This window comes from Camelina sativa, chromosome 5 (assembly GCF_000633955.1).
Source record: "Camelina sativa cultivar DH55 chromosome 5, Cs, whole genome shotgun sequence".
In the NCBI taxonomy this organism is placed as follows: domain Eukaryota; kingdom Viridiplantae; phylum Streptophyta; class Magnoliopsida; order Brassicales; family Brassicaceae; genus Camelina; species Camelina sativa.
In genome coordinates, this window is record NC_025689.1 from 7,449,227 (window position 1) to 7,473,400 (window position 24,174).

General features: G+C 35.4%; 3 protein-coding genes and 3 pseudogenes across 5 annotated transcripts; 4 read left to right on the forward strand and 2 right to left on the reverse strand.

The window, feature by feature from the left end:
• On the forward strand, nt 345-2,280 carry LOC104785994 (bZIP transcription factor 16-like). 3 transcript variants are annotated; one of them, XM_019245760.1, is made up of 7 exons: nt 345-533; nt 861-992; nt 1,209-1,265; nt 1,354-1,431; nt 1,686-1,779; nt 1,893-1,923; nt 2,032-2,280. In XM_019245760.1, coding segments are annotated over exons 2-6 (321 nt in total). In that variant the 5' UTR covers nt 345-533; nt 861-902; the 3' UTR covers nt 1,895-1,923; nt 2,032-2,280. The 3 variants fall into 3 exon arrangements, with proteins under 3 accessions (XP_019101305.1, XP_019101304.1, XP_019101303.1); XM_019245759.1 differs by having other exon boundaries at nt 1,744-1,779; nt 2,032-2,221; XM_019245758.1 differs by having other exon boundaries at nt 1,686-1,750; nt 2,032-2,205.
• Nucleotides 2,159-4,652, forward strand: LOC104785993 (annotated as a pseudogene).
• LOC104785996 lies at nt 5,796-10,011 on the forward strand (annotated as a pseudogene).
• LOC104785997 (protein TIC 20-IV, chloroplastic-like) lies at nt 10,584-11,667 on the forward strand. The gene is made up of 3 exons (XM_019245231.1): nt 10,584-10,745; nt 10,981-11,075; nt 11,187-11,667. Exons 1-3 carry the CDS (start codon nt 10,690-10,692, stop codon nt 11,642-11,644), a joined length of 609 nt encoding a protein of 202 aa, XP_019100776.1. The 5' UTR covers nt 10,584-10,689; the 3' UTR covers nt 11,645-11,667.
• On the reverse strand, nt 12,477-13,961 carry LOC104785998 (annotated as a pseudogene).
• LOC104786000 (dnaJ homolog subfamily C member 21-like) lies at nt 14,346-16,273 on the reverse strand. The gene has a single exon (XM_010511300.2). It carries the CDS (start codon nt 16,222-16,224, stop codon nt 14,458-14,460), a length of 1,767 nt encoding a protein of 588 aa, XP_010509602.1. The 5' UTR covers nt 16,225-16,273; the 3' UTR covers nt 14,346-14,457.

Genomic DNA, 24,174 nt, shown 5'->3' on the forward strand with positions numbered 1-24,174 from the left:
TTTTTTTTTTTACGTAGGATCATTTTATTTATCTATTTTAAATTATTCTATTTGAAAAATGTTATTGTTCTTAATAATTTTTTAATTGTTATTTCTAATAGATACTGCACCTGATACATCAGAAATGTTACCAGTCAGTCGTTTAAAGAAAATATTTAATTCATTTTTTACTGCAAATTCACTACTTCAAACTGCCGTTTATACCACATAATTTTTACTGCAAGCTACATTGAATTTTAATATTTATTTGCAACTCGATTTTGATAACTCGTGTTACCAGTCAGAGCCTTACATGGGTAAAGTTCATAAATAAATTATAAAGAAGGGGCAAAGAAGCAAATTTTTATTCCTCGTGAACTCCACGCCCCTTTCTTCTCCGTGAGGAGAAAAAAAACACAAACCAATCAGCCAATTTTTTTTTCTTGGTCAAGACATTGATTCTCACAACAATCTCTGCAATAATCAAGCTCAGAGGTTCATACCGCATCTCAAAATATTGTGCTCAGAGTTTTCAGACATTTACGGTCGTTTAGGTATTTCATGTCACATCTCCAAGTTTGTCTCTTTAGGGGTTAGATTTTACCGTTTCTGTTCTGAATTCGATTCAGTTTTCTAGGGTTTCTATTTATACTGCTGGGTTTTGTGCAATTGTGTTTCTCAGCTCCGACATTGTTTACCTCTTGAGAAAAAAAGACTAAACCTTTTAAGGCTTTAGCTGTTGGCATATATATAGCTGTATAGGTCAACGATCAGTAGGAGAAGTGTGGAACGAAGTCTCGAACATCTTATTAGTTAAAATGTTGAATTGCATGAGTGGATCTTGTTGTGAGTTAGCTTATTTAGCTGAATTTGTCTCGCAGGAAGCTCTCGAGGGTTGTTTTTAGAAACTAGGGAACGTGATAATGGCTAGTAGCGAGAATTTGGAGAAATCGAGTAAAGAGAAGGAACCTAAAACACCGCCTTCTTCTTCTGCTGCTCTTCCCTCTTCACAGGTTTGCGTTCACCCTTCTCTTCTCTGCTTCCAGTTGTTTTCAAGAGGACCTTAATATAGGAAAGGACCCATGACTTAAGCTATTAGAAGCCAGGATTAGAAGCAGGATACTAGAAAGGAAATAGAAATATTTTTCAAACCCTAGATTTCAGCTAATTTGTGATTTTTGTTTCCCTATCAGTGACATGTTATAGTTGGAATATTCTGTGTTTTGCAGGAACCTTCGTCGGCTGTGAGTGCTGGCATGGCTACTCCAGATTGGTCTGGTTTTCAGGTCTAGGACATATTCCTCTGTCTATCGATCTGTGGTCTGTTTACCTGTTTAAAAATGGATTTGATAGTTATATGTTTCTTTTTGACAGGCATATTCTCCAATGCCGCCACCTCATGGTTATGTGGCATCAAGTCCCCAACCTCACCCTTATATGTGGGGAGTTCAGGTAAACTAGCTTACATCTATCGCTTTTTATTGGGATGTGTATTTAGGTGTTCAGAGTGCTGAAAAAGTTGCAAATGACTTATTGACTGGGGGTTTACTTTATGTGAGTTATAGCGTTCGTCATTGATAGTTGCGTGCTTGGGGAATTGGTCTTGTTCTGAGTCAAAATTAACTCCCATTAAATTAAGATATTCGTTCAGCTCTTTATCATCATAGCTTTGATTTATTGCTGAGTGCGACATCAACTTTTTACAGCATATGATGCCTCCTTATGGAACCCCGCCTCATCCGTATGTTGCAATGTATCCCCCAGGTGGCATGTATGCGCATCCTTCAATGCCTCAATTATGTATGGATATATGCACATTAGCAAACTAAACCTTTCAGTTGTACACCTTGCATCACCAAACATGTCTGTTGGATCGTCTGGGTTGAAAATTCTTTACTTTGCAATCCTTGTAGGAGTCAGGATCTGGACAAGACGGAAAGGATGGTTCGTTTCATGATCTTTATTTTTCCTTTCATTTCTTTCATGTGACTTAACATCGTGAAAGCTGCTTACCGGAGAGTGCTTTATTGTTTTGCTATTCAACTGAAGCAGCATCTGAGAATGGCGGTTCTGCTAATGGTCCCGGAAATGGAAGTCCTGGTACACCTCTTCTACCGGTGAACCAGACCGTGCCATCATGCCAATGACAGCTGCAGGTGTTCCAGGCCCACCAACAAATTTAAATATTGGGATGGACTATTGGGGTGCCCCTACTTCATCTGCTATCCCTGGAATGCATGGGAAAGTATCTACAACAGTTCCTGGAGTTGGTGCTCCAATCACGCGAGATGGTGGCCATTCACAACCCTGGTTACAGGTGTGTGTGCCCACCCTTTCTTCCCTAATTTTTTACTCAAATTAATATTGCTTTTGTCTTCAAACTCAAGATTTGTTTGTCTTTCAATTAGGACGATAGAGAACTTAAGCGACAAAGACGGAAACTGGAGCTTCTGTTACGATAGATGCAAAAACTGGTTTGCCAGAAGATAGTGAATCAGGTTTTTAGCTTCGATCTCTTTAATGTTCGAAATTTAGTTAGATTTAGACTTGTGATCTTAAATTTGGTATCTTGACTGCTCAAAAATCAGGTTGAGTACTATTTCAGCGACTTGAACTTGGCGACCACAGATCATCTGATGAGAGTTATTTGCAAGGATCCTGAAGGATATGGTAAGCAAGAGATCATCATATGCATCTTCGTGAGTTCGTTTTGCATAAAAGTAACAAACGTCGTGGGTTCATGTGATTACAGTGCCGATTCATGTTGTTGCATCGTTCAAGAAAATTAAAGGTGTCAATTAACAGTAATTCTCAGCTTGCCGCAGTGCTACAGAACTCAGCAAAGCTTGTGAGTTCTTTTATGTTAGTCAGTTAGTGTGCGTTTTTTCGGTTGGTCTATAACTTTTGTACGTGATTTGATGTTCTAACTTTGTTGAGTCATCTAATAGGTTGTTAGTGAAGATGGAAAGAAAGTGAGACGCATAAATCCGATTACTGAGTCTGCTATAGAAGAGCTTCAGGTACTTAACTCATTCTCATGTTCTTATATATCTGTAAACTAATGTTTAAAGTTATGACTAAAGGATTTGTATATTTGATTTTCTAATAAATTATCATATCCAGTCTCGCATTATTATTGCTGGGAATCTACCTGAGGATCATTGCTACCAAAATCTGATGAAGATTTTCTCAACTGTTTTGATGATGTTATAAAACCTTGAATCTTCTTCTTCTTCTTTCTTCTATACAGTTGAGGTTTTCTAAAAGTATGAGTGTCTGTCTTCAGTGTGAAGAACATCCGTACTTGCCAGCCGCAAAACAATGGAAGCGGTGCTCCACCCGCAGCAAGATCAGCCAAAAGCGATGGCACGCTTTTCAGTAACAAGGTAAACTAGATGGACCCATGCGGCTTTGTGTTTGCCTCATAGTTTTGGATTAACTGGATGCAAAATTGATGTCTCTTTTACATGTTCTTATAGGTCCATGCTTTTGTTGAGTATGGGATCGTTGAGCTAGCCGAGAAAGCAGTAAAACCTCACCTACTTAGATTTTTAGACTATATATGTTAATACCCTCATACATGTGCTAATGTGGGTAAAGTAAAAGGCATGTTACTGTACAGGTTGCTGACTTAAATGAAGCGGGAAATTGGAGAAGTGGTCTTAGAGTCCGTTTGATGCTAAAGTATCAGGTATGTGACTTTAAGTTTGACAAACACACAGTGTCTTTACCCGTCCTCTCTCAATCTAATAAGCAGAGGCCAGATATCTTAGTAGTTCAGAACATTCTGTAAATTAGATGTCATTGGTGTGGGTTAAGATCTGAGGAAGTTGATGTCGGTTCCACTTGGCTTATATGTTATTATTCTATCATACACAGACAAAGGAACCAAAACAAGGTGATGCAGAAGAGGAAGAAAAGGACATGATGCAGAAGTAGAACATGAGGAAGATGATGCTACAACATCGGAGCAGCAGCCGATTGAGAAACAGTCTGAAGAGTGTTCTGGGGAATGGGATACACATGTGCAAGAGCAGCCAGTAATAGTAAGTAGACCAAATACGTTCTTGGTTTTCTACTTTGTTATCCATGGATGATTCTTATAACTCTGCCACATAACAGGGAGAGGATCAAGGGAATGAGAAAGCGGTTGGGCAACCACACCAGAACCAGAACAACAACCACAATGGGCGAGGAGGGAATCATCATCATCATCAGCATCATCATCATCAAGTGGGAAAACCACCTTCAAAAAATCCAATGAACAACATGGAGCAACCAGGGATGGGGAACCACCTGGACCACGAATGCCTGATGGGACGAGAGGATTCTCAATGGGGCGGGGAAAGCCGGTCATGGTTCAGGCAGAGTGATCCAGAAGTGTTTTGAAAAGGAGGTGATGTGGAATTGTGAAAGGTTTCAAAAGGGAGATAAATAGAGAGAGAGAGCAAGAGAAAAAGAGAAAAAGAGAGAGAGATTTTATCCTTTCCTTTCCCATGGGGAATGGTTAGTTTTGCAGACTTTATATTTGTCTTACTTACTGTACTTCTAAATAAGTACTTTTTAATTAAAACAAAAAAAAAAAGAAAAAGAAAAAAAAGAAAGCAAACAACAATTTCCTCGTATACTGTACTGTACGTGTAATGAAACAGCAATTTCAGTTTTTTTTTTTTTCCTTTCTCTAAAAACCTTTTTATAATGAAATAATGACATTTTTATCTTGTGTCACTAATTGTATAGCTAACAAAAGATGAACGTTGAAAGTTCTAGTTTTCCGTCATGCGTCTGTCTGTCTACTCTCATTATAATAAATAGGCGTGATTTTGTGGTTAGTGAAGAGTATTTCGGTATTTTCTAGTCTACTCCACGACGCGTCAAAGGGGATCAGCTATGATCTCTGTTTGATCGTCCACCTCCAGTGGGGATGATACCATCTCCTCTACATGAGAAAGCAGAGCCAAAGAGAGAAAAGCCCTTGTTTCTTGCTCAACATCGGATAAGGTTATCATCAAAAACTTATTTGCTGGCCAAATAAACTATTTGTACTGACTTTATAAGTATGATTTGGATTTGGAACTCTAAAATATTCTCATTATCATTCAACTTTATGAAGATCATATCTACTAATTACCCACTTCAATGGAACAATGACATCTTCTAAGTATGATTTGGATTTGGATTTGGAACTCTAAATGCAGTTCATATTCTCATTTTCATTCAACTTTATGAAGATTATATTCACTAATTACTCACTTTAATGAAACAATGACATCTTTTATCTTTTTTTCTTCTTCTCCCAACACGTAGCTTACCATCTTCCTAAGGTTCAATTATGACATCTTTTATCTTGTGTCACTAATTTTAGCTGACCAAAAAAGACCTTTAATAAATATAACTAATAATTAGGGAGGAAACCTTTTTTTGGTTAATAGCATAATACTACTACAAGATTAGAAAAAAAATTAACCGTTATATACCCCGACCTAATTTAGTTTCATATAGTCTTACATACTCTTACACATTCGTAAACTATAAAGAAACGTGTGAACCATAACTACTAATTAAACGGAGAAAAGCACTATCTACCTAATTAACGTTTAAGAAAAATGCTTTCATAATTATTTTTTAGAATATAAAAAATGCAAAAAAAAAAAGACAAGTGAAGAAGTGAGAGACTGCATCGATGATAAGTAAGAAAAACAAGAACCGTCCGTTTCATACATAACTATTATTATTACTTCTCTCAAAGTAGAACAACAAACTTGAATCTCATGTTCGCGAGTTTGCGATAGATTCTCTCACCAAATCCAATTTCAATGGCGGATCCGTCTTCTCAAAACCATACCCTCACAACTCCTCCTCAGCCCTCTTCTCTTTCACCAACCCCTCAATCAGGAACCTCGGAATTATCGCCACCGACTTGCTCTGCCTTGTCCTTTCTCAAGACTGCCAACAGACCAAAGCTCCGTGTTACATCTGAATTCGACAGCGATAGTCTCCTTTTCTTAAACAAAGTCTCTTCGACAAGCTCAAACTCTCGTTTCAGAACAATTCCCTGCGCGAGATTTCACAGCCTCAGGTCTCGTTTACTTCCAAACACGTCTCTGTTCTCTATGATATCGAAGAGAAGAACACCTTCATCAAGAGCAATCTTGATGTTCACCCTCGCCTTCAGCTCCGAGCTCTTCATAATGTCAAAAGGTACTTCTTCTTCTTGCCCATTATTATCACTGTTTGCTACAAAAAGAAGGATTGATTTTTTCTTTTCCTGAGGCACAGATAAAGACAAAAAGGATTAATCTTTGTTTGAACTGAATTGTCAATTTGGGGATGTATATATTTGGCAATTTGTCATTTATGGGACAGAACAGAACAATTTGTGTGTAACGGTTTTGATAAGGGTTTATGGTACCATTGGTTTTGGTTTGCGTCCCTGTTGTGCATTTAGAATCTGCTAGTTCTCAGTGGGCATTTGCGAGCTCTGCAACTAACTATTAGTAGCAGTTGGATATGTGTGTAGGCCTTATGTTCAATCCATGACTATGTATGTATTAATTTAGTGCTGCGTCTCTGACGTATGGCTTAACTGTATGTTGTTGCAGGCACAACAAGGAGAGGTTGCTATGGAAGCAAATCTGACTGAACCAGGCTTTTCTCTGGAGCTATCAATCATCGCCTGTTCCTATTGGTTATGTGAGTGTCATCCCTTACATTGTCTATTTGGTTTTGGATTTGCGTTAGTTTTTGTCATCAGTTACCTGGTAAATTATTGTCTTGCTTGGCTGGGACTACTTTGCAATATGTTCCCTTTAAACACTAACTTCAGTTTTTCGAATGGTTTTCTCTTTATGCAGCCAAGACCGACTCTTAATTTCCCACTTGGAGAAATTTCGTTACAATAAAGAGAAGATGAGGAGAGGAAGAGAAGCAGAAAATAGTTTTATCTGTTAACGGTATCCTCAAACGTCAAGCCATGAATGGTATTTGTACCGCTCTATACACAGATGAAGAGTTGAGGCTGAGATATGCTTATAAGGTTCTTGTCTTTTACGAAATTTCTTGTCTGCTTTTTTTTTTTGTTTGTGTGTTACTGTCCAATAGCTTCTAGAACCTTCCTTTCCTATCTTTTGTTGGATCTGACATTAGGACTTTTACCCTTTTTTTTTTTTTTTTTTAATTTCATATAGGATAATGCATTGTCCTTCATTCCGAGCATTTCTCTTCCGTCCAACGCTGCATCGTTTGCATTTAAACGTCGGTTTACCCCTTCAGATAATTTGAGGTAAGTGTGTGTCTCCTCTTGCTCTCTCTCTCTTCTAATAGAACCATCCCACTTGCTACCGTATAAATGTTTATGTGTATGAATCATACAGTATGATATATCTATGCAGCTATTGGTTCAACTTTGATTCAAACATGTGGAGTGCGGTTTACAAACGCACATATGGTAAAAGACTACATATTCAAAGCTGGATATGATTCTGATGTACGCCTTGGCTGGGCATCTCTCTGTGTAAATCATCAAACTTTTGGTCTTTTCTGTTCTCTCTTCTCTTGTCAGCGGTATCTTTATTTTACTCGCTCAATCCCCAAACCCGAGTCATATGAATGATGCATGGCATATAGAACACTCATTCACCATACAATTGTACCTAATGTCACACCACAATCTGATAAAGACCTAAAGAGACCATCACACTTGAGCTAGCTTCTGTGTGAGCTGTAATCATGAGTCTGTTGTGTTTGGTTTGAGCCTAGTATGAGTCTGTTCCTGTCTAGTATATGTTCTACTGCTCAACGTATGTGTATTTTCATGTCATCGCAGAATGCTTCACAACAATTTTTTATATGACCCAATACCTGCCGCATTGGGAAATTGCACGTCATTAGAGGGAATGTAAGTGTTTTTCCAAAATACATATGCTGATTAGTATTTACACTTCATTTCTGGTCGAATTTTTCGTTTATCTTTTTCCGAGTTTACAACATTTTTTCTGACAATTGCTAATGTTTTTCTACATTTGCTTCTATATAGTTGGTGCATAATATTGATGTGTCTTGTGAGTGATGATAAATCAATGGTTTTAAAGTCAAAAGTTTAGCTGGTTTACAAAAAAATCGTTGTTATTTTTATTTATTTGCCCTCTATTCCTTGCAGATACTTGCAGAATAATTACATTGGTGGGACAATCCCAAGTGAATTAGGAAACCTCTCCGCGCTGAAAAACCTGTACGTGATTTATCTCCTCCTTCTTCTAAGTGGATTTGTTTTCCTAGCCTCTGTAGGATCTGTTATTTGTTGTTCGGCTGGCTACTCTCACCATTTAATATCCTCTATAACTATATAGTGAACCATAAGAGGTTCTTCTTCTGACCTCCAATGCAGCATAATGTTTTTCAAAGATATATATTTCTCTAGGTCGTGTTGAACCTTAAAAACTACAGGGAATTTGACATAACTTATATCCAACACACGTATTGTGTTCTATTTGCTGGGTATAAAACTCAAAAATATGATGATGAGAGTTGTAAATCTATGTTAGGGCTTCTTTCATATCAAATGGGCATATCATCTAGATTCTTCTGAACTACTAAGTTATTCTTTGACTCTCATTCATAAAGGGACATCTCAAGCAACACCATCAAGGGAGCTATCCCTGCTTCACTTGGGCAGTTGAAAAAGCTTACTAAATTGTGAGTTGCTAATCTCTATTTTGTGTGTTTTATGTTGCAGTCTTGTGTATATATGAGTCTCAATGTTGCTAACTATGTTGATCTTATTTTGAAGCAATGTCTCGAACAATTTCCTTGTGGGATAAATACCTTCTGATGGCCTACTACTTTCGAGGGACTCGTAAGTATAATTCATCTTTACCCCTTCCCCCAACCAATTTTTTGTAAATGTAGGTTAATAAGTCTTTCTACGGTTGATTGGGCAAAGCAGTTACAAGTTTTTTGTGACGTTATGGACAATAGCACCCTGTTGTTAGCTTTGCACCAGTTAAAAAAAAAAAAAACCAAGTCTAAAACTAATGCATCCTTTTTGCAGCTTCAGCGGAAATCTTAATTTGTGTGGAAAACAAATCGATGTTGTGTGCAATGACACTGGAAATTCTACAACTACCGGGTCTCCAACAGGTATAGCAACTGTGTCTTCATCAATTTTTTGGTCAGAATGTATGGATTATATATAGCTTAGTTTTTGAAATATTTGTAGTATATTATTTGGCATGAAATGAGTTTGCTTTTTGGTTTCTCCCATATGATAGGCCAAGGAGGTAATAACCCTAAAAGGCTGCTTATAAGTGCTTCAGCAACTGTGGGTGAGCTGCTCCTAGTGGCGCTCATGTGTTTCTGGGGATGCTTTCTCTATAAAACGCTTGGTAGAGTTGAGGGTCAAAGCCTTGCGATAGAAGTCGGTGGAGGTGAGCCATGCTGACTCTTATTGTAGATCATCTCCATTAAAAAGAATATTTCTCTCAAAACTTGACAATCATGAGAGACGATTTTACCTATCCAGGTGCGTCTATAGTGATGTTCCATGGAGATTTGCCCTACGCTTCCAAAGACATTATCAAGAAACTGGAAACACTTAATGAAGAGCACATGATAGGCTGTGGAGGCTTTGGAACTGTGTACAAGCTATCGATGGATGATGGCAATGTTTTTGCTAAAGCTGGATTTGGTTGGATTTGAATGATGGCAATATTATGAAGCTTTGAATGGATTTGGTTGAGCTAAAGCTGGATTTACATATGAATGATAGGTGTTATAAGATTTTGTTTCTTGCCAGTTGCCACAATCTATGCGTTGCCAGTTTCACAAAGACTCTGTGCCTTCTTTTTTCGATTCCAGTTTTACACTACCAAATTCGAGCCATTCATTTTCGGTACCTCTTTTCTCTTCTTTTTGTACTTTTTTTTTTTGGCTTTGAATTGTTAGAATGTTTCCGTGGAACTCCAATTGATCTGAACTTGAAATTGAAATGTAAATGACCATCCACTGTTGTCAATAATTTCTCTGTTATATCAATCTGTAGAGGCTTTTTTTTTGTTTGCTTTTTCTCCACTGATGTACTTTTAATATCAAGGGGATTAGATCAATATAGAAAAGGTGCTATTTATTTTTACTAGCAAGGACATCACATTAAAAAACTTAGGTCAGTTCCTTGTAGCCAAAGATGGAATACATGACATGTGATTAGCTCATTTCCTAATGTCCTTGGCCTCACTTCTTTATCATTTTGATGGTTAAATTATCCGTTTTATTAGTAGTAATTATAGTACGGTAGATTACGGTAAATCATGTATTGGTGTAACGAGTGAATAACATAGCGGTATGAACAAGAAGTGAGTAAATTTATAATATAATAGAGTAAAAGGAAATGAAACAGAGAAAATTTTAACAACGCCATGGATTATTTGTCGATATGTAATTCAACTTGATCATTTTTTTTTTTGTAATTAACCAAATATTTTTTCATTATTTTCTAATTAAATAATTAATTTTTAGATTTTTGACGCAGGTATGTTTATTATTTGTTAACTTAACGCTAAAATAAAAGGAAAAAAATAAACATAAAATTTAGAAACCCTATAAAAGTTTTCAATAATAAAACGGTGTTAGTAAAAATAAGACGGCTGCTAACTCGTCAAAGTTGCGGAACCCTAACTAAAGCCTCGACCGAAATCTCTCGCCGGAGACGAAACTATGCAGTGTTTGGGGATGGCCACGGACCGTCTCTCTTTTACGTCCTTCCTTCCAAGGTACTTCTTTTTGTTCCTTCGTTCTTTAAATTCATAATATATAGTTTTTGCTTGCCCTTTTTTCTGATCAAACTTCTTCAAAACGAGGTAGTTCTATCTATATATGTTCGCTTTTGCTCTAAAATAATATTTTTTTTTGGCTTTTTTTGAAAAAATATTAACAATAGAGGATTAGTTTATTATCATGGGGTTCACATAGATTGGATGTGTTTTGTATGTTTCTATGTATTTTCAGGTATCAGACTCCATATCTAAAGAAACAATTGAAGCCAACAAGAGTGTGTTTCTCCAACTTTGACTCATTCCCAAAATCAACTGTTCCTCTTCCAGGTATTATAGGTTGTTATTAATATTGAAAGCTTGTCTTGTAATGACTCTTTCAACAACTAAAACTAATTTCCAAAACTGCAGCAAATGCACATGTGGACTTTGCATCATGATCATCATCATCATTCAACCATATATTTTCTCGTGACCGAAGACTAACAAAGCCTCTCAGTATTGTCAGAGCATCTACGAGCGAAAACTCGACCTCAGGAGCCACAAAAAGAATGGAAAACAGATTATTCGTCGTGTATTGCTGCTTAGGGTTCATATGGATAATCGATGACTGCCATCTGCCTCATTACTTCAGGTTTCACATGATTATGATAATGCTTCTGGATGCAAGCGAATTTTTCTTCCCATCTATTAACTTCAATGCATGGTATAAGAAGTATTACCTGAGGATGCTGATGGGGTTTAGTTGCACATGCCTCCTTTTTCACTTGTTGTTGTGCGCAGGGGATGGAATCTGTTTTCTAACTCCTATCGTCAAAGCATGTTGGCCGTTTTTGAAACATTTTTCTGTGGGCCTCTACCAAATAATTTTGACTATCTATAGGACTTGTATTATATGATCACTGGTAATTTTTAATTCGACTACGAAAATGAATTAGATTAAAATTAAGAGGGGATGTAACTGATGATCGATCAATATTATAAACAATATTTTATGATTATGAACTTTAAATGTAATAGCCGGTTCAGATCTTCGTGTTGAGATTTGACTCCTTTGAGTCTTTGACTGTCCGCGCAAAAAAGAAAACTATGCAACCGCAAAATGGTATAAATTTGTCTATCTAAAACCAAAAAGCAATTGACTTGCAATGTAAGCAGAGATTGGAACACAAGAAACATACATTTCCAAAAGTTTGAGATAAAAAGAAACTTCGTATCAATGGATTTGTATTGGTTTCGTTGAGCTGAGAGTTTGAAAACCTAATTACGGTCCTTGTAAACCGTCTTGATCTGGTCCGTTCTTTCTAGCCAAAGATGGAATCCATGACATGTGATTAGCTCATTTCCTAATGTCCTTGGCCTCACTTCCTTATCATTTTGATTCTGAATTCTCTCAATCGCTTCTAGTAGTCGTTTCAACCAGATCACATATACGAGAAATTCAATTCAACTAATTCATCGGCCATTGACCATTGTCTGTGATAAAACTCTGTTATGGTGTCCTGTGTTGTTCGTAGTCGATAATGTGTTCTGTTATGTTAATGATTCAACATTTTAATTGGGGTAAGAAATAGAGAGATTACGTCTCCAGTGTCATATATATGTTTTGACCAAGTGCATTGACGAAGCATCTTTGCCTCTGTGGCGAAAAGAGCTGTTAGTTTATTTGCAAGGAGGAATGAGCAGAAATATAACAATTTGCTGCATCAAAAGAACACTAAACAACCTAAATCGATCCACAAAGTCTCCTGCTTTAAAGAGATTCATGTTCAAATTCAACCAAACATTCTTTGCAGTACCAAGAAACACTCCACCTAAAGGAAAATAACTGTTGTCCTATTGATCATAGACACTTAATCTCCTTTATGATCTCAAAGCCATTAGGAAACATATATACTAAAAGGCTGTGATTGTAAAGATAACTTACAAAGAGACCACAAAAGCTAATCTAAAACCAAACCCAACTAATGAAACGACTACTTGATGGTCACAAACTTGTTAGTTCCGTGTCTGGCCCAATGGTTCTTGAGATCAACAGGGTAAGAGAGACTATACCCTTCGCCAGCAAGCCTCGCAAGGAGCTTGACATAAGCACCATTGCTCATTTTTCTTCCAGCTAGACGAGCTCCGGGTCTTGTGGTGCTCATGGGTAGTGGGTATGTCGATATGCTGATGGTACAGCATGAGGATTGCCAACCGCCCATGCCCCATTTGTAGCAAACCCTTGAAACCCCTGTACATGAACACACAGGAGGAGGAACCCCGGAAGTATCGAAGCTTGAAATGTCAATATTGATGTCCAGATTCTTCTTCTCGCGCTTTGTCTCTGGTATGCTCAAAGTTTTCTTTGACTTGTTGGATGCAGAGCGTTTCTTTCTTGGCGTTTTAGGTTTCAAAGCTTTCGAAGGAGACTGATTCGTGGACTTCTGTTCCACGGTTGCCACACCGTTTCTGTAATCTATAGTAGTAGGAGGATAAAACGAACGAGACTGAGGCACCATCACACCTTCGGCAGGATTTGCTTGAGATACTTGAGAAAGATCAATGCCTGTGGTCTTTGGAACAGCGATATGGGAGTGAAACCAATGAGCATTAGATGTAAGCAAGGCTGCGTCCTTGTTTGCGTTTGTAGCAGATAGCATCAAGTTTTGTGAAGGAAATGAGTTCATCTTGATAGCTAGTTTCAGTGGAGAGAGATCACACGCTCACGTTGCCGCTCCTACATCATTGTCAAAAGCAGATAAGATGAGCCAACATTATCAATCAAAAACTGAAACTAACCTTATATAGCAACACAGAGATTCCAAGAAGCAAGATAACCATTCTACAAGCTCTATACAGAGAACATAATCTTAGTTATCTTCCGGTAATAGTACTCAATCAAAAGACAAAGCCGTTTTTTACAAGACAGAAACTGTTATGTATATTCCTAATTAAAGACAAACTTGATCACTGAAACCCAGATGATCATCAGTACACAAAACACACATCTAAAGCTTAAAGACTACATACGTAGAGGAGAAAAAGTTCTAATCTTTTCAGATTGTTTGAGTGGAAAAATTGGAAAAACCCAAAAGAGTTCACGAAAGAAGTAGAACCAAGACCCATAAAGCGAATAAACCATGCAAAATCAAAACCTCTGACTAGGGTTCCTAAAGAATTATACACAGAAACAGAGTCGAAACCAGAGAAGAGTGATCTTTCGGCATACGCAAATAAGAAAAACGTCAGACTTACCAATGGCGATACCTCACCTCTATACTCGCTCCACTCCAAGCACTCTCTCTCTCTCTCAAGAGTCAAGACCCTTTGGATTGGACAAAGTAATTACCTTTTAGGTTTTGAGAATTTTTAGGGCTAACCCAACTTTTAAAGTCTGTTTCTTTTTACCCCATGCGAAATTTATGTTAAATTAAATAGATAATTTTGTTTTTTTTCAATTTCAACTATGATTTTTCTTGAGAAATTTGGTAATATAACACAATTTTGAGCTTATCTTTGCAATTTATAAATTGTGGGAAAGCCTTTAGAGTTTAGAGCTTAGGCACATGTGACATTTTGGTGTACATAATATATGGCGTATGAGTTGCAAGGGCACTAAATAACTAAGATTATTAAATTAGACAAATATTAACATGAATCATGAAGTGTTAGTTTCTCTTTGTCACGATGATGATTGAGGAGAAACCATAACAAGAACAGTCTATGTTCATTAAGGGGCAGAAACCAAATCAGGAGGTACAGAAGCAAGATCGAGCACCCAAGACTCTTTCAGATCAGCTCCAGATTCATGTTCAGACACCTTCTTGGCCGGAATCTGATGAGAGAGCAAGGCTGCAACATCGTCTTTCTCGACCCATCTGACTGCATTATACCCGTAATCCCGTCTCTTGAACAAGTTGCTACTACAGTCGTTAACCTTCTCCAAATATGCCACACTCAAGCCATACGCTTCAGAATACATCGTCAAGCACACGACAATCTCATAGCGTCCGGTCTTTCTTCTCTGAAGAGCTGGATTTGTCTCTGAGTACACTGCCCAAACAGAGCCTTTCCTGGGATATATTTGGTATACTTCCCGTGCAGCCCTTTCGCAGTTGACAATGTGAGAGAATGGTTTCACTTGTTCAACCAAAGCTTTCTCTGAAACTCGGAACCTCCCACAAGGCATATTAGAGGAACTGATCTTCATCCAAGAGATCAGTTTCTCGCTCTCACAATCCAACCAGTTGATCCATACCTTAAAAGGGTTCAAAGAAACCACTTCACTGACCAAACAGTAACTCCGAGGCATATTGTCATCACCACCATCATATATCGCCCAAATCTGCCCTTTCTTAAAGCTCCTCGGCATCCTGTCCTTACCAAAATCATATAGTTCCAAATCCTCGTCTTCCCTGTAGATTTCTTGGCTTAATTTACCATGTTCCCTCTTCCTATCACCTCGTGGCACGTATTCTAAATCTACTATCTCGTTTAACACCTTGTGGTTCGTCGCCTTCTTCTTATTTATGTTCTTCCCATTCTTTAAAGCTTCTCGTTTTTCATTCTCCTTGTTACTACTCATCTCCCTCAAAGTTATAGTCATGGGGACATCACCTGAAGATCTCTCCTCCGTTTCACTTCCCATGTTTTCTTCTGCAGTACTATCTTTCTCAGTGATATTTGACTTCACCTTCGATTTTTTTCTTCTTATCACCGATTGCATTTCTGCCAAAGTCATCATCCCTTCATCTTCGTCATCCAACCCGTCAGATACATCAATAGCTTCTGCTCTTTCCTCTCTCATCTCCCCTGTCTCACTCCCACTTCTCAGACTTTCACTATCGTCACCAGCGCGCTTCTTCCTCCTACTATATGTTATGATCTTGGAAGCACAAGTTCCAGTTTCACTTCCATCTCTACCCTCTTCTTCCTTCTCAGCTTCCTTTGCCTCAAAACTATTCTTGCAACTAGTGCACATCAAATTCTGCCCTAAATACTTCCTACCAAACTTATGCACCGACCTACAACCCGAACAAACTGTTGAAAATGTTGATGTTTCATCATCATCATCATCATCACAACCACTAACCATTTCACTCTGAATCCTAATCCTCAACTTCATATCATACTCAGTCCTTCTAACCTTATCAGAGAAAACACTTAAAGCCTCATTCAAAAGCTTAAATCCTTCCTCGCACCCGGCGTAAGGATTCTTATCAGGATGCAACACTAAAGCTAGCTTCCTATACTGTTGCTTTATGGTATTGATATGAGAGAAAGGCTCTACCTTTAGAACCTTGTACCACTCAGGCATACCTCCTGCGGTGGCGGCGGCAGAGCTGATGATCTCGAAGGCGGTAACCATGGCGGATAGACCTTCCGAGTCAGGAGACAAACCGAGAGCTTTCCGCGCATGAATCAGGGCCGACATTAGATCACCAGAATTGAAACTCGATTCGGCTAGGGTTTTGTGATGTATTGCTTCCGTCGCCATTGCAGTGTAGACGGAGACACACAAGACAGAGAGACGTCTTCAGAAAAAAAAAAAAAAAAAAAAAAAAAANTTCTTGAGTTTTTTCATCTTTTAATTCTCACCCTAGTCTTTTCACTATTTTTCCTTATTACCCTCTTATTTCTTAAAATTCTCTTTTGTGCCTAATAGTTTCTTTTGGAGAAGTCACATAAAAAACCTCTATAAATTTAATAGTTTTTTTTGGAGAAGTAAGGGTGTTGGTTAGATGTGGGTGAGGTCTGTTTAGACTTCAACTTATTTATTTGAAGTTAGGTCAGAGACTCTGACTCATTCGGAGGTTTCGAGAAGGCTGAGAACAATTTCTTGTGGCTTTGTTGTTTCATATTGAATCAACTTTAAAAGATAGAGACACCCAAAACAGGGAAAACAAATGTTAAATACTCGTTAAAGAGTTTGCAATAATAACTCGCGTGATTATTACTAGTAAGGCCATGTTTATAGGAAGGTTAGATGGGGTGTTCTTAGGCATTTTAAAAATGAAAATAATTGAATAGTAGACTTAAGATCATGCTCATTGATCTTACTCTAGAACTGTTCTTGGGACTGATCTTGTGTGACGTGTCTCTATCGGATTGGAAATAATTAATTAAATAAAATTTTTGTCTTGTTTAATTAATTAAGTAATATGTTTGTTTTATAAAAAAAAATTATTTACAATGTTTTTTTTTATTTCATAAAAATATGGCATTGTATTTTAAAATTTAGTAAAATTTTTATATGTTTGCAATTAAAATGTTATTTTATAATTTTTTTTAATTGTAATATGTTTAAGAATATTAATAAACATTATATTATTAAATAGTATTAAACATTCTTAAATTATTTATTAAACATTAATCTATGTATTTATTAAATATTCTTAAATTTCTATAAGAATATTATATTATTAAATGGGAATTTTGTCTAATCTACCATAATTGATATAGAACTTTCCAATTCTACCACAATCATAAACACTTTTTCTATTATACCACAACTAGCAATGAAAATGTCGAAAATACCCTTCTATTCAATAGCTAGAAATTTAAAGAAAATGTGTTGTTTAATATAAACACAAAACTGCACATGCGGGCCATGTCACTTGACATTTATTACGGCACTGTAGCACTGAGCAAAAGAAAAAAAAGTTGTAAAATGCATTGATGACATAAATGAGAGCGTTAATTGAATCTGTAGACAAATTCTTTTTTAGTTTATTCTTGTAGATAAATTTCTTTTGTTAATTATGGTAGATAAGTTTTGATTGGTTGGGGCTGTAGACAAATTGAACATATAGACAAGTTGTCAAGTTCATTGTGATGGACAAGTTCCAATTTGTTGGTTTATGGACAAGTTGTTATTGATTAGTATACAAGTTCCTATTTATTCGGGTTTGTAAACAAGTTGGTTTTTTTTTGGTAGACAAGTTGATTTTGTTGATTTTGGACAAATTTCACTTAAATACACATATACTAAGTTTCATGGTTTGTATAGTACTAGTTTGAAATATAATTTAGATTTTCTTTTGGCATATTGCCCCTAAATGAAACTTGAATAAAGAAGAGAACTGATCGATCACTTGTAGCTTTAGAAGATATGCATGATAGACAAAATTAGTTAGTAAAGTGGACAAGTTGGATCCACCATAATTGGTCTATCGGAATAAGTCCACCGGATTTGGTTTACTGAATTTGTTCCATCAGAATTTGTCCACCCGAGGATGCATCACACAACTTCAATATAAGAATATGCAGAGCAGATCTATACGATCATCACCATTGGAATTGAACCAAGTCTCATTTAGTAATCTTATCTCATTGTCTATATCCCATTTGCAATCTTCCTCCTTCCAAGAGTTTTCAACGAAGAGATTGCATCTCTTCATTGCCGCCGGCCTGCCACCGTTGGTTTTGTGATTCACCCTAAGAGGACAAAAGGAGGGTCAATATTTAGGTTGAAAAACATGCAACAATTGAAGGTAAAATGGGTTAAAGTTACTACAGAGTAGGAAGAAGAGATGAAGAGGTTTTATGTATTTTACTCTTAGTGGGAGAGATGAAGAGACAATTAATAAAAAAAGAAAAAGATTTTGTTTGGTCATTTAATTTGAAGTAGAAGAGTACATGAAAAGACAGCACAATAAATAATACATGAGAATAAAAAATAAAAGAAAAAGACTTACTCCTTTTATTTATGGTTTAAAAAAAACAAAGCTATAATGAAAGTTACATTTGTCTTTTTATTCATGGTCTGTGGTATTGCCGGAAAGGAATAAACAAATGTGGTAAAAGACACAAGATAAGTTTAGGAATGTGGTAGATTTGTTAAAAATCTCTTATTAAATCTTAAGATCTTACACATGTTCTCCCAATAACTAACTTCTTAACAAAAGTTCTTAACTACTGATCTTACATTATTTTTACAATATTTATACTCTAAGAACACCCTAAACTGATCTCCCTATAAACATGCCCTAAGGGTCGAATCCAAGAACTCATTCTAACTAACCAATGCAAATACCACTAGACTAAATACATTTTTTTTTAAAACCGAAAATTATATATAAAATACATGGCAGAAAACAAGGCTACAAGCTCATGCTTCATTAGCTTAGCGTTTGGGCTGACTCTGCTGGCGAGAAGAATCATTAAAGAAACAATGTGATATCCTGACAGATCTGGAAGAATCAAAATTAGAGAAACAATGTGATATCCTAACAGACCTGGAAGAATCAGTAGGGAATCAAAACGATATTGCTCTGAGGTTGACTCAGCACGTGATCAACACTACTGCTGGGAAAACCTCCAACCTCGTCTTCTCGCCGGCATTAATCAATGTCATCCTCAATCTTATCGCTGCCATATTTCCCGGAGCCACCACAAACCTGAATGTCTCTTTACTTAGGGCTTCTTCAACCGATGAGCTTAACACTGTCTCCTCTGGGATCGTCACCACCGTCCTCGTCGACAGCACTGCGATTGGCGGCCCGATGATATCGGCGGCGAATGGCGTTTGGATCCACAAGTCTCTCCCTTTGGAACCTTCTTTCAAGGATCTCTTGTTGAACTCGTACAAAACTGCTTTCAACCAAATTGACTTTCACACCAAGGTACTCTCTCTCTTTGGTCTAAATAGACCTAACTCTTTTATAAATTTACTAGGGGTTATATTAGTAGATTTAGTAGATGACACTATAGAATTTCATTCATAAATTTCAACTAGAAATGTATGAAGGATTTTCCATTCATAAATTTCAACTAGAAATGTAACTAAAATCTCTCAAAACAACTTTTTTATTAAGATTTTGAAATTTAAATGTTAAGTTTGAATAACAATGGATTTGATATGACTTTAATAAATCTTTGATTGAATAACAAGAGATTGTAAGTTATTTTGAATGATTTTAAATAAATTTCAAGTTCAATAACATAGGATTTAAAATGAGATATTAAAATCACATTTTGAATAATAAGGGATTTTAAGGAAAAACCAGAAAAATTTAAAATCCCTAAAGAGATTCATGTTGAAATTCAAACCAAACAAGATTAGAAAAATATATAGCTAATGTAGATGAATATACATGTGGTCTGGTGGCAAAGTTTTTCTATATTGGAGTGAGAGTTTCACGTTTTGATTCCCGCCGAAAGCAAAGAATTATTATTAGTATAGATTTTTTTTTTTGTCTTTGTCGTGATAGAACATTGTCGGAGCGCCAATTTTTTTTTTCCGGAATCATTAAGTCACACAATTCTATTTTTCAACAAACTTCCCGCACAATGAAGAGCGACAAATCAAAAATGACAGCGTCGGAGGTGGTTACATCGGAATCATCAGCGTCGGAGGTGGTTACATCGGAATCTTCGGCGTTGGAGTCATTGATCAACGGCCAGTACATGCTTTGAAGAGAACATTAAAAGTTTAGATACTGTAAATAAACTCTATTACAAGTTAATGTGTAATATATATAGTTATATTTGATAATTGTATATAATAGTTAATTTATAATATTGACAGGGCTATATATTTACAAAAAAATTTCAAAAAATACTATCTTATTATATTATCGAATTGTGTCAAAAATTACAACGGTCCAACTTGGGACCATAGAAAATTATTAATTTATAATAACTATTAATTTATAGAGTAATAATTTATGGAGGTTTTACTGTACAATTTTGGCATTAAATAATAAAGTGATATAATGGAATTAATAGTGTTTTCAAAATTGGAAAACCTTTTGGAATAGTCACATCATTACATAACATGTTTTCTACCAATGATAGCATAAAACTTGTAATTCATCACAAAACCTACTTTACTTAAAGTTATTTTGTAGAAACTTTAAGTAATTGATAACATATATAAGTATAAATATATATACTTATATTTGTTAATTTTATATAATTATTAATTTATAATATTGATGTGACTATATATTTACAAAGGTTTTTTTTAATTATCTTATTATACTATTGAATTGTGTTCAAAATTACAACTAAAAGTTTGACCAAAAAAATTACAACCATCGAAAATTATTAATTTATAGAGTTACTGTACAATTTTGGCATTAAATAGTGACTCTATAAATTAATAATAGCTATAAATTGATTAATAATCACTATAAATAGTGACTCTATAAATTATTAATAATTGTATAGTTTATACCATAGAAAAAATTATAGCGATTATTAACTCTATAAATTGTAGTGATTATTTAATGGATTATTTTAAAAATTATAGCTATAATTAAATAATCACGATTTAATTATATCAATTTATAGCTATAATAGAGTTAATAATCCATTAAATAATCGCTATAATTTATAGAGTTAATAACCCATTAAATAATCGCTATAATTATACCATAGAAAAAAATTGTTTTTCAAAATTGATATAAATTATAGCGATTATTAATTTATAAATTATTAATTAATAGTGACTCTATATTATTAATTTATAAATTATTAAGGGCAATTGACAAAAATAGCACACATTTAAGTTTTTGTTCCAAAACTAGCACACTTTATCAAATGTTCCAAAACTAGCACAAATTTATATATTATTAATTTTTGGAAAAATCTAAATTATTTATAAAACTAAAGGTTATGTCGTCTCTTCTTTGCTTCCACCGACACGATTCATCTTCTCAACCCAAACAAGCTCCGCCTGCGATTCCCATCACCGGAGATAAAGAGCGACACAAAAGCTACAAAATCTTCGAGTTCTTCTCCAGCAGTATCGGATCGAAACGGCTCGTGGTATCCTCTCTTTGTTGATTCGATCAGATTTACACTGAAAGAGCTTTTCTCTGTCTTCTGGTTATTGTATCCGTCGTTGAAACACGATTTCTCCTATTACTAACATAATCGAAGATTGTTTCTGAAGCTGCGGAAGTGTTCTTCGCCATGAGGAATTTTGGGGTTACTGAAACTGGTACTAACAAATCCATACATATTTTAAAATTTGACTCTCGTAATGCATTGAAGTGATTATTAAGTCGTTAGAAGGATTCAACATATATAGCTCATGATTTTGTTTCTCTTAGGATTTTAGAAGCAGATTGAATGAGGTCGATGTTGATATCAGAAGAGAGGTTCTTGAGATTAGCAATAAACCTCTTAAAGAAGGGTTTGTTGATGATGTTTAATTTTAGCTTTGCATTCATCATATTTGCTAGTCTTTGTTGAGGTATCTAAATTGTTCTAAATAGAATTTGGAATCTGGAGAGAATGAAAGGCTGAAGATGCTTTGTATTGAATCGCTTAACAATTTTGTTGATCAGGTTGTTTCATTTTGGCTTAGATCCGTACTTTTGAAGTGTTTCTTTTGTGAGTTAAACAAAAACATCTTATATGTTTCTATGGTTGGAGATATATACAGCTTGAGCATCGTACTAAGTGCCAAAGCTTGAAAGAACTGAAGAGAGTGATTGGCTTAATTAATAATTTATTATTAAGAGAGTGATTGATAAGTATTCAGTTTTCTTATTACTTATAGTCGTATACCATGTTTTCATCTTTATTGCTTATTGCTTGTGTGTTGTTTATTGTTGTTTCTTGTATATTGATGTTTTTCTTAGTCACATTTAAAAATTCAGGAAGCACTATTGAGAATTCAAGAAGACTTTCCTGAAACATATTCTCTGATAAAATTCACCTTTTATCGCAGGAAACAGAGCTTGGAGATTTTTTCAAGCTATGTGATCCAGTTTTACTTTATTTGTTATTTAGACATGTATGGAACTTGTGAAATTTTTATAGATTGTTTTGGTACTTGTATGCATCATAATAGTGTCACATATTTCTGTTAGCACTTTGTTTTACTTGTGATTGAACTTCAGGAAACATTATATGAAATTAAGGAAGGATTGTATGAAATTGGGGAAGGACGGTATGAAATTCGGGAAGACCTTCATAAAAAATTAGAATTTCTTAACATCAGAATGTTTACAAAAATAAAATTAGTATTCTTCACTAAATGGAGTAGTTTGCAATATATTGAGGCAAAACATGAATAAAAAGATAGGTCAAAACTCATTTCTTTAAATTTAAGAAAGATTTCATATTGTTTAGAAAGATGTCCTTGAGTTTAAGAAGATCTTCCTAAATGTCTGAAAACAGCTAACTTTGGATTTCCAGTTTAGTCCACAGAACTAAAAGAGAGAAGAAGAACAATAAACATAGCATCATCTTCTATTTGATTGGCTTAACTAATAATTTCTTCTCTTTAGAAAGAGGAGGAATCAAAGGAAGAGTTGAAAAGTTGAAAAAACTAAAGAAGTTGAGCTTTAAAAGTCTTAATCAAATCAATCATTCTAATCTCCATCTCCTTATGAAGCCTCATTGTCTCATTCGCAAACTGCACCTTCTTCTTCTCCATTACCATAACTTTCTCATCAACACTCTAATATCTGCTACCATGGCTCTTGCTCCTTTCCCCTGCCTCTCACCACCATCTCCATAGTTGTTCCTTTTCCTCTTCAAGATCTCTCTCTTTGTCTTCATGACAAGAAACATCAGAATGTGCACAATAATGAAATAATTATCCCTCAGTAATGGAGTAATCTACTAATATTTGACACATTGATTCAAAATACATAAAATAATATATTTAGAAACACATATATTTAAATTTATGAAGGGTTCAATAATATTTAGGAATCACTTCTTGAAATTCAGGATGGTCTTCATAAAAATAATAGTTAAAAAATATTACATATCTAAAGTGTTCTTGCTTAAATTCAGGATGGTTTTGGGTGCTCCACCATGGAACATCTTGTTCATCATCAACTCTACGTTTCTTCTTTGGAACAACATACTCAACTTTCTTACACCATTTCTTTCTTCTTTGCTGAAATCAATATGTAAACAAAAAACCACATTACAATGAAACACATCAAAGATATCACACACTTCTCCAACACAAGATACAAGATAATTATATTTTGTAAAGAAACATTTCAAAGACATCACAGACAAACACTAAAATACTTCATAAAATCCATTCATGAAGGTCTTCCTAATATTTATGAACCCCTTCCTAAATTTTCAACAATGCTTCCTGAATTTTAGACAAGGCTTAATTCCAATCATTATTTGTGTGAGAAACTCTATGATGATTAACATATGAATGAAATTCCAAAGTAATAAGCAAACAGACCTCTAACAATAACACTAGCAGTTACCATTCTCATAAAACCATTCCAAATTTGTCTAGCTTAAATAGATGGGACAGTTCTAAGATTGAAACTTCTTCCAAAAAAACTCATACGAGTACAAGAAGAACACAAATTTGAGTTGAACTAAGTTAAGTCGTTGTTGTTCTCTAAAATATACAACAAAAACCTCAAATAGAAGAAATAAAGGAAAGAAACAAACCTCATCTCAATTCTCAAGAACTTCAACTTCACAATCTTGAATCTTGTTGAATATC

Coding starts and splice junctions, on each gene's coding strand:
- LOC104785994 (XM_019245758.1), top strand. CDS start 903: ATGGCTAGTAGCGAGAATTTGGAGAAATCGAGTAAAGAGAAGGAACCT. Junction 1,432..1,685: donor CTTATATGTGGGGAGTTCAG/GTAAACTAGCTT, acceptor AACTTTTTACAG/CATATGATGCCTCCTTATGG. Junction 1,751..1,892: donor ATGTATCCCCCAGGTGGCAT/GTATGCGCATCC, acceptor CAATCCTTGTAG/GAGTCAGGATCTGGACAAGA.
- LOC104785997 (XM_019245231.1), top strand. CDS start 10,690: ATGCAGTGTTTGGGGATGGCCACGGACCGTCTCTCTTTTACGTCCTTC. Junction 10,746..10,980: donor TTTACGTCCTTCCTTCCAAG/GTACTTCTTTTT, acceptor ATGTATTTTCAG/GTATCAGACTCCATATCTAA. Junction 11,076..11,186: donor ATCAACTGTTCCTCTTCCAG/GTATTATAGGTT, acceptor TTGCATCATGAT/CATCATCATCATTCAACCAT.
- LOC104786000 (XM_010511300.2), bottom strand. CDS start 16,224: ATGGCGACGGAAGCAATACATCACAAAACCCTAGCCGAATCGAGTTTC.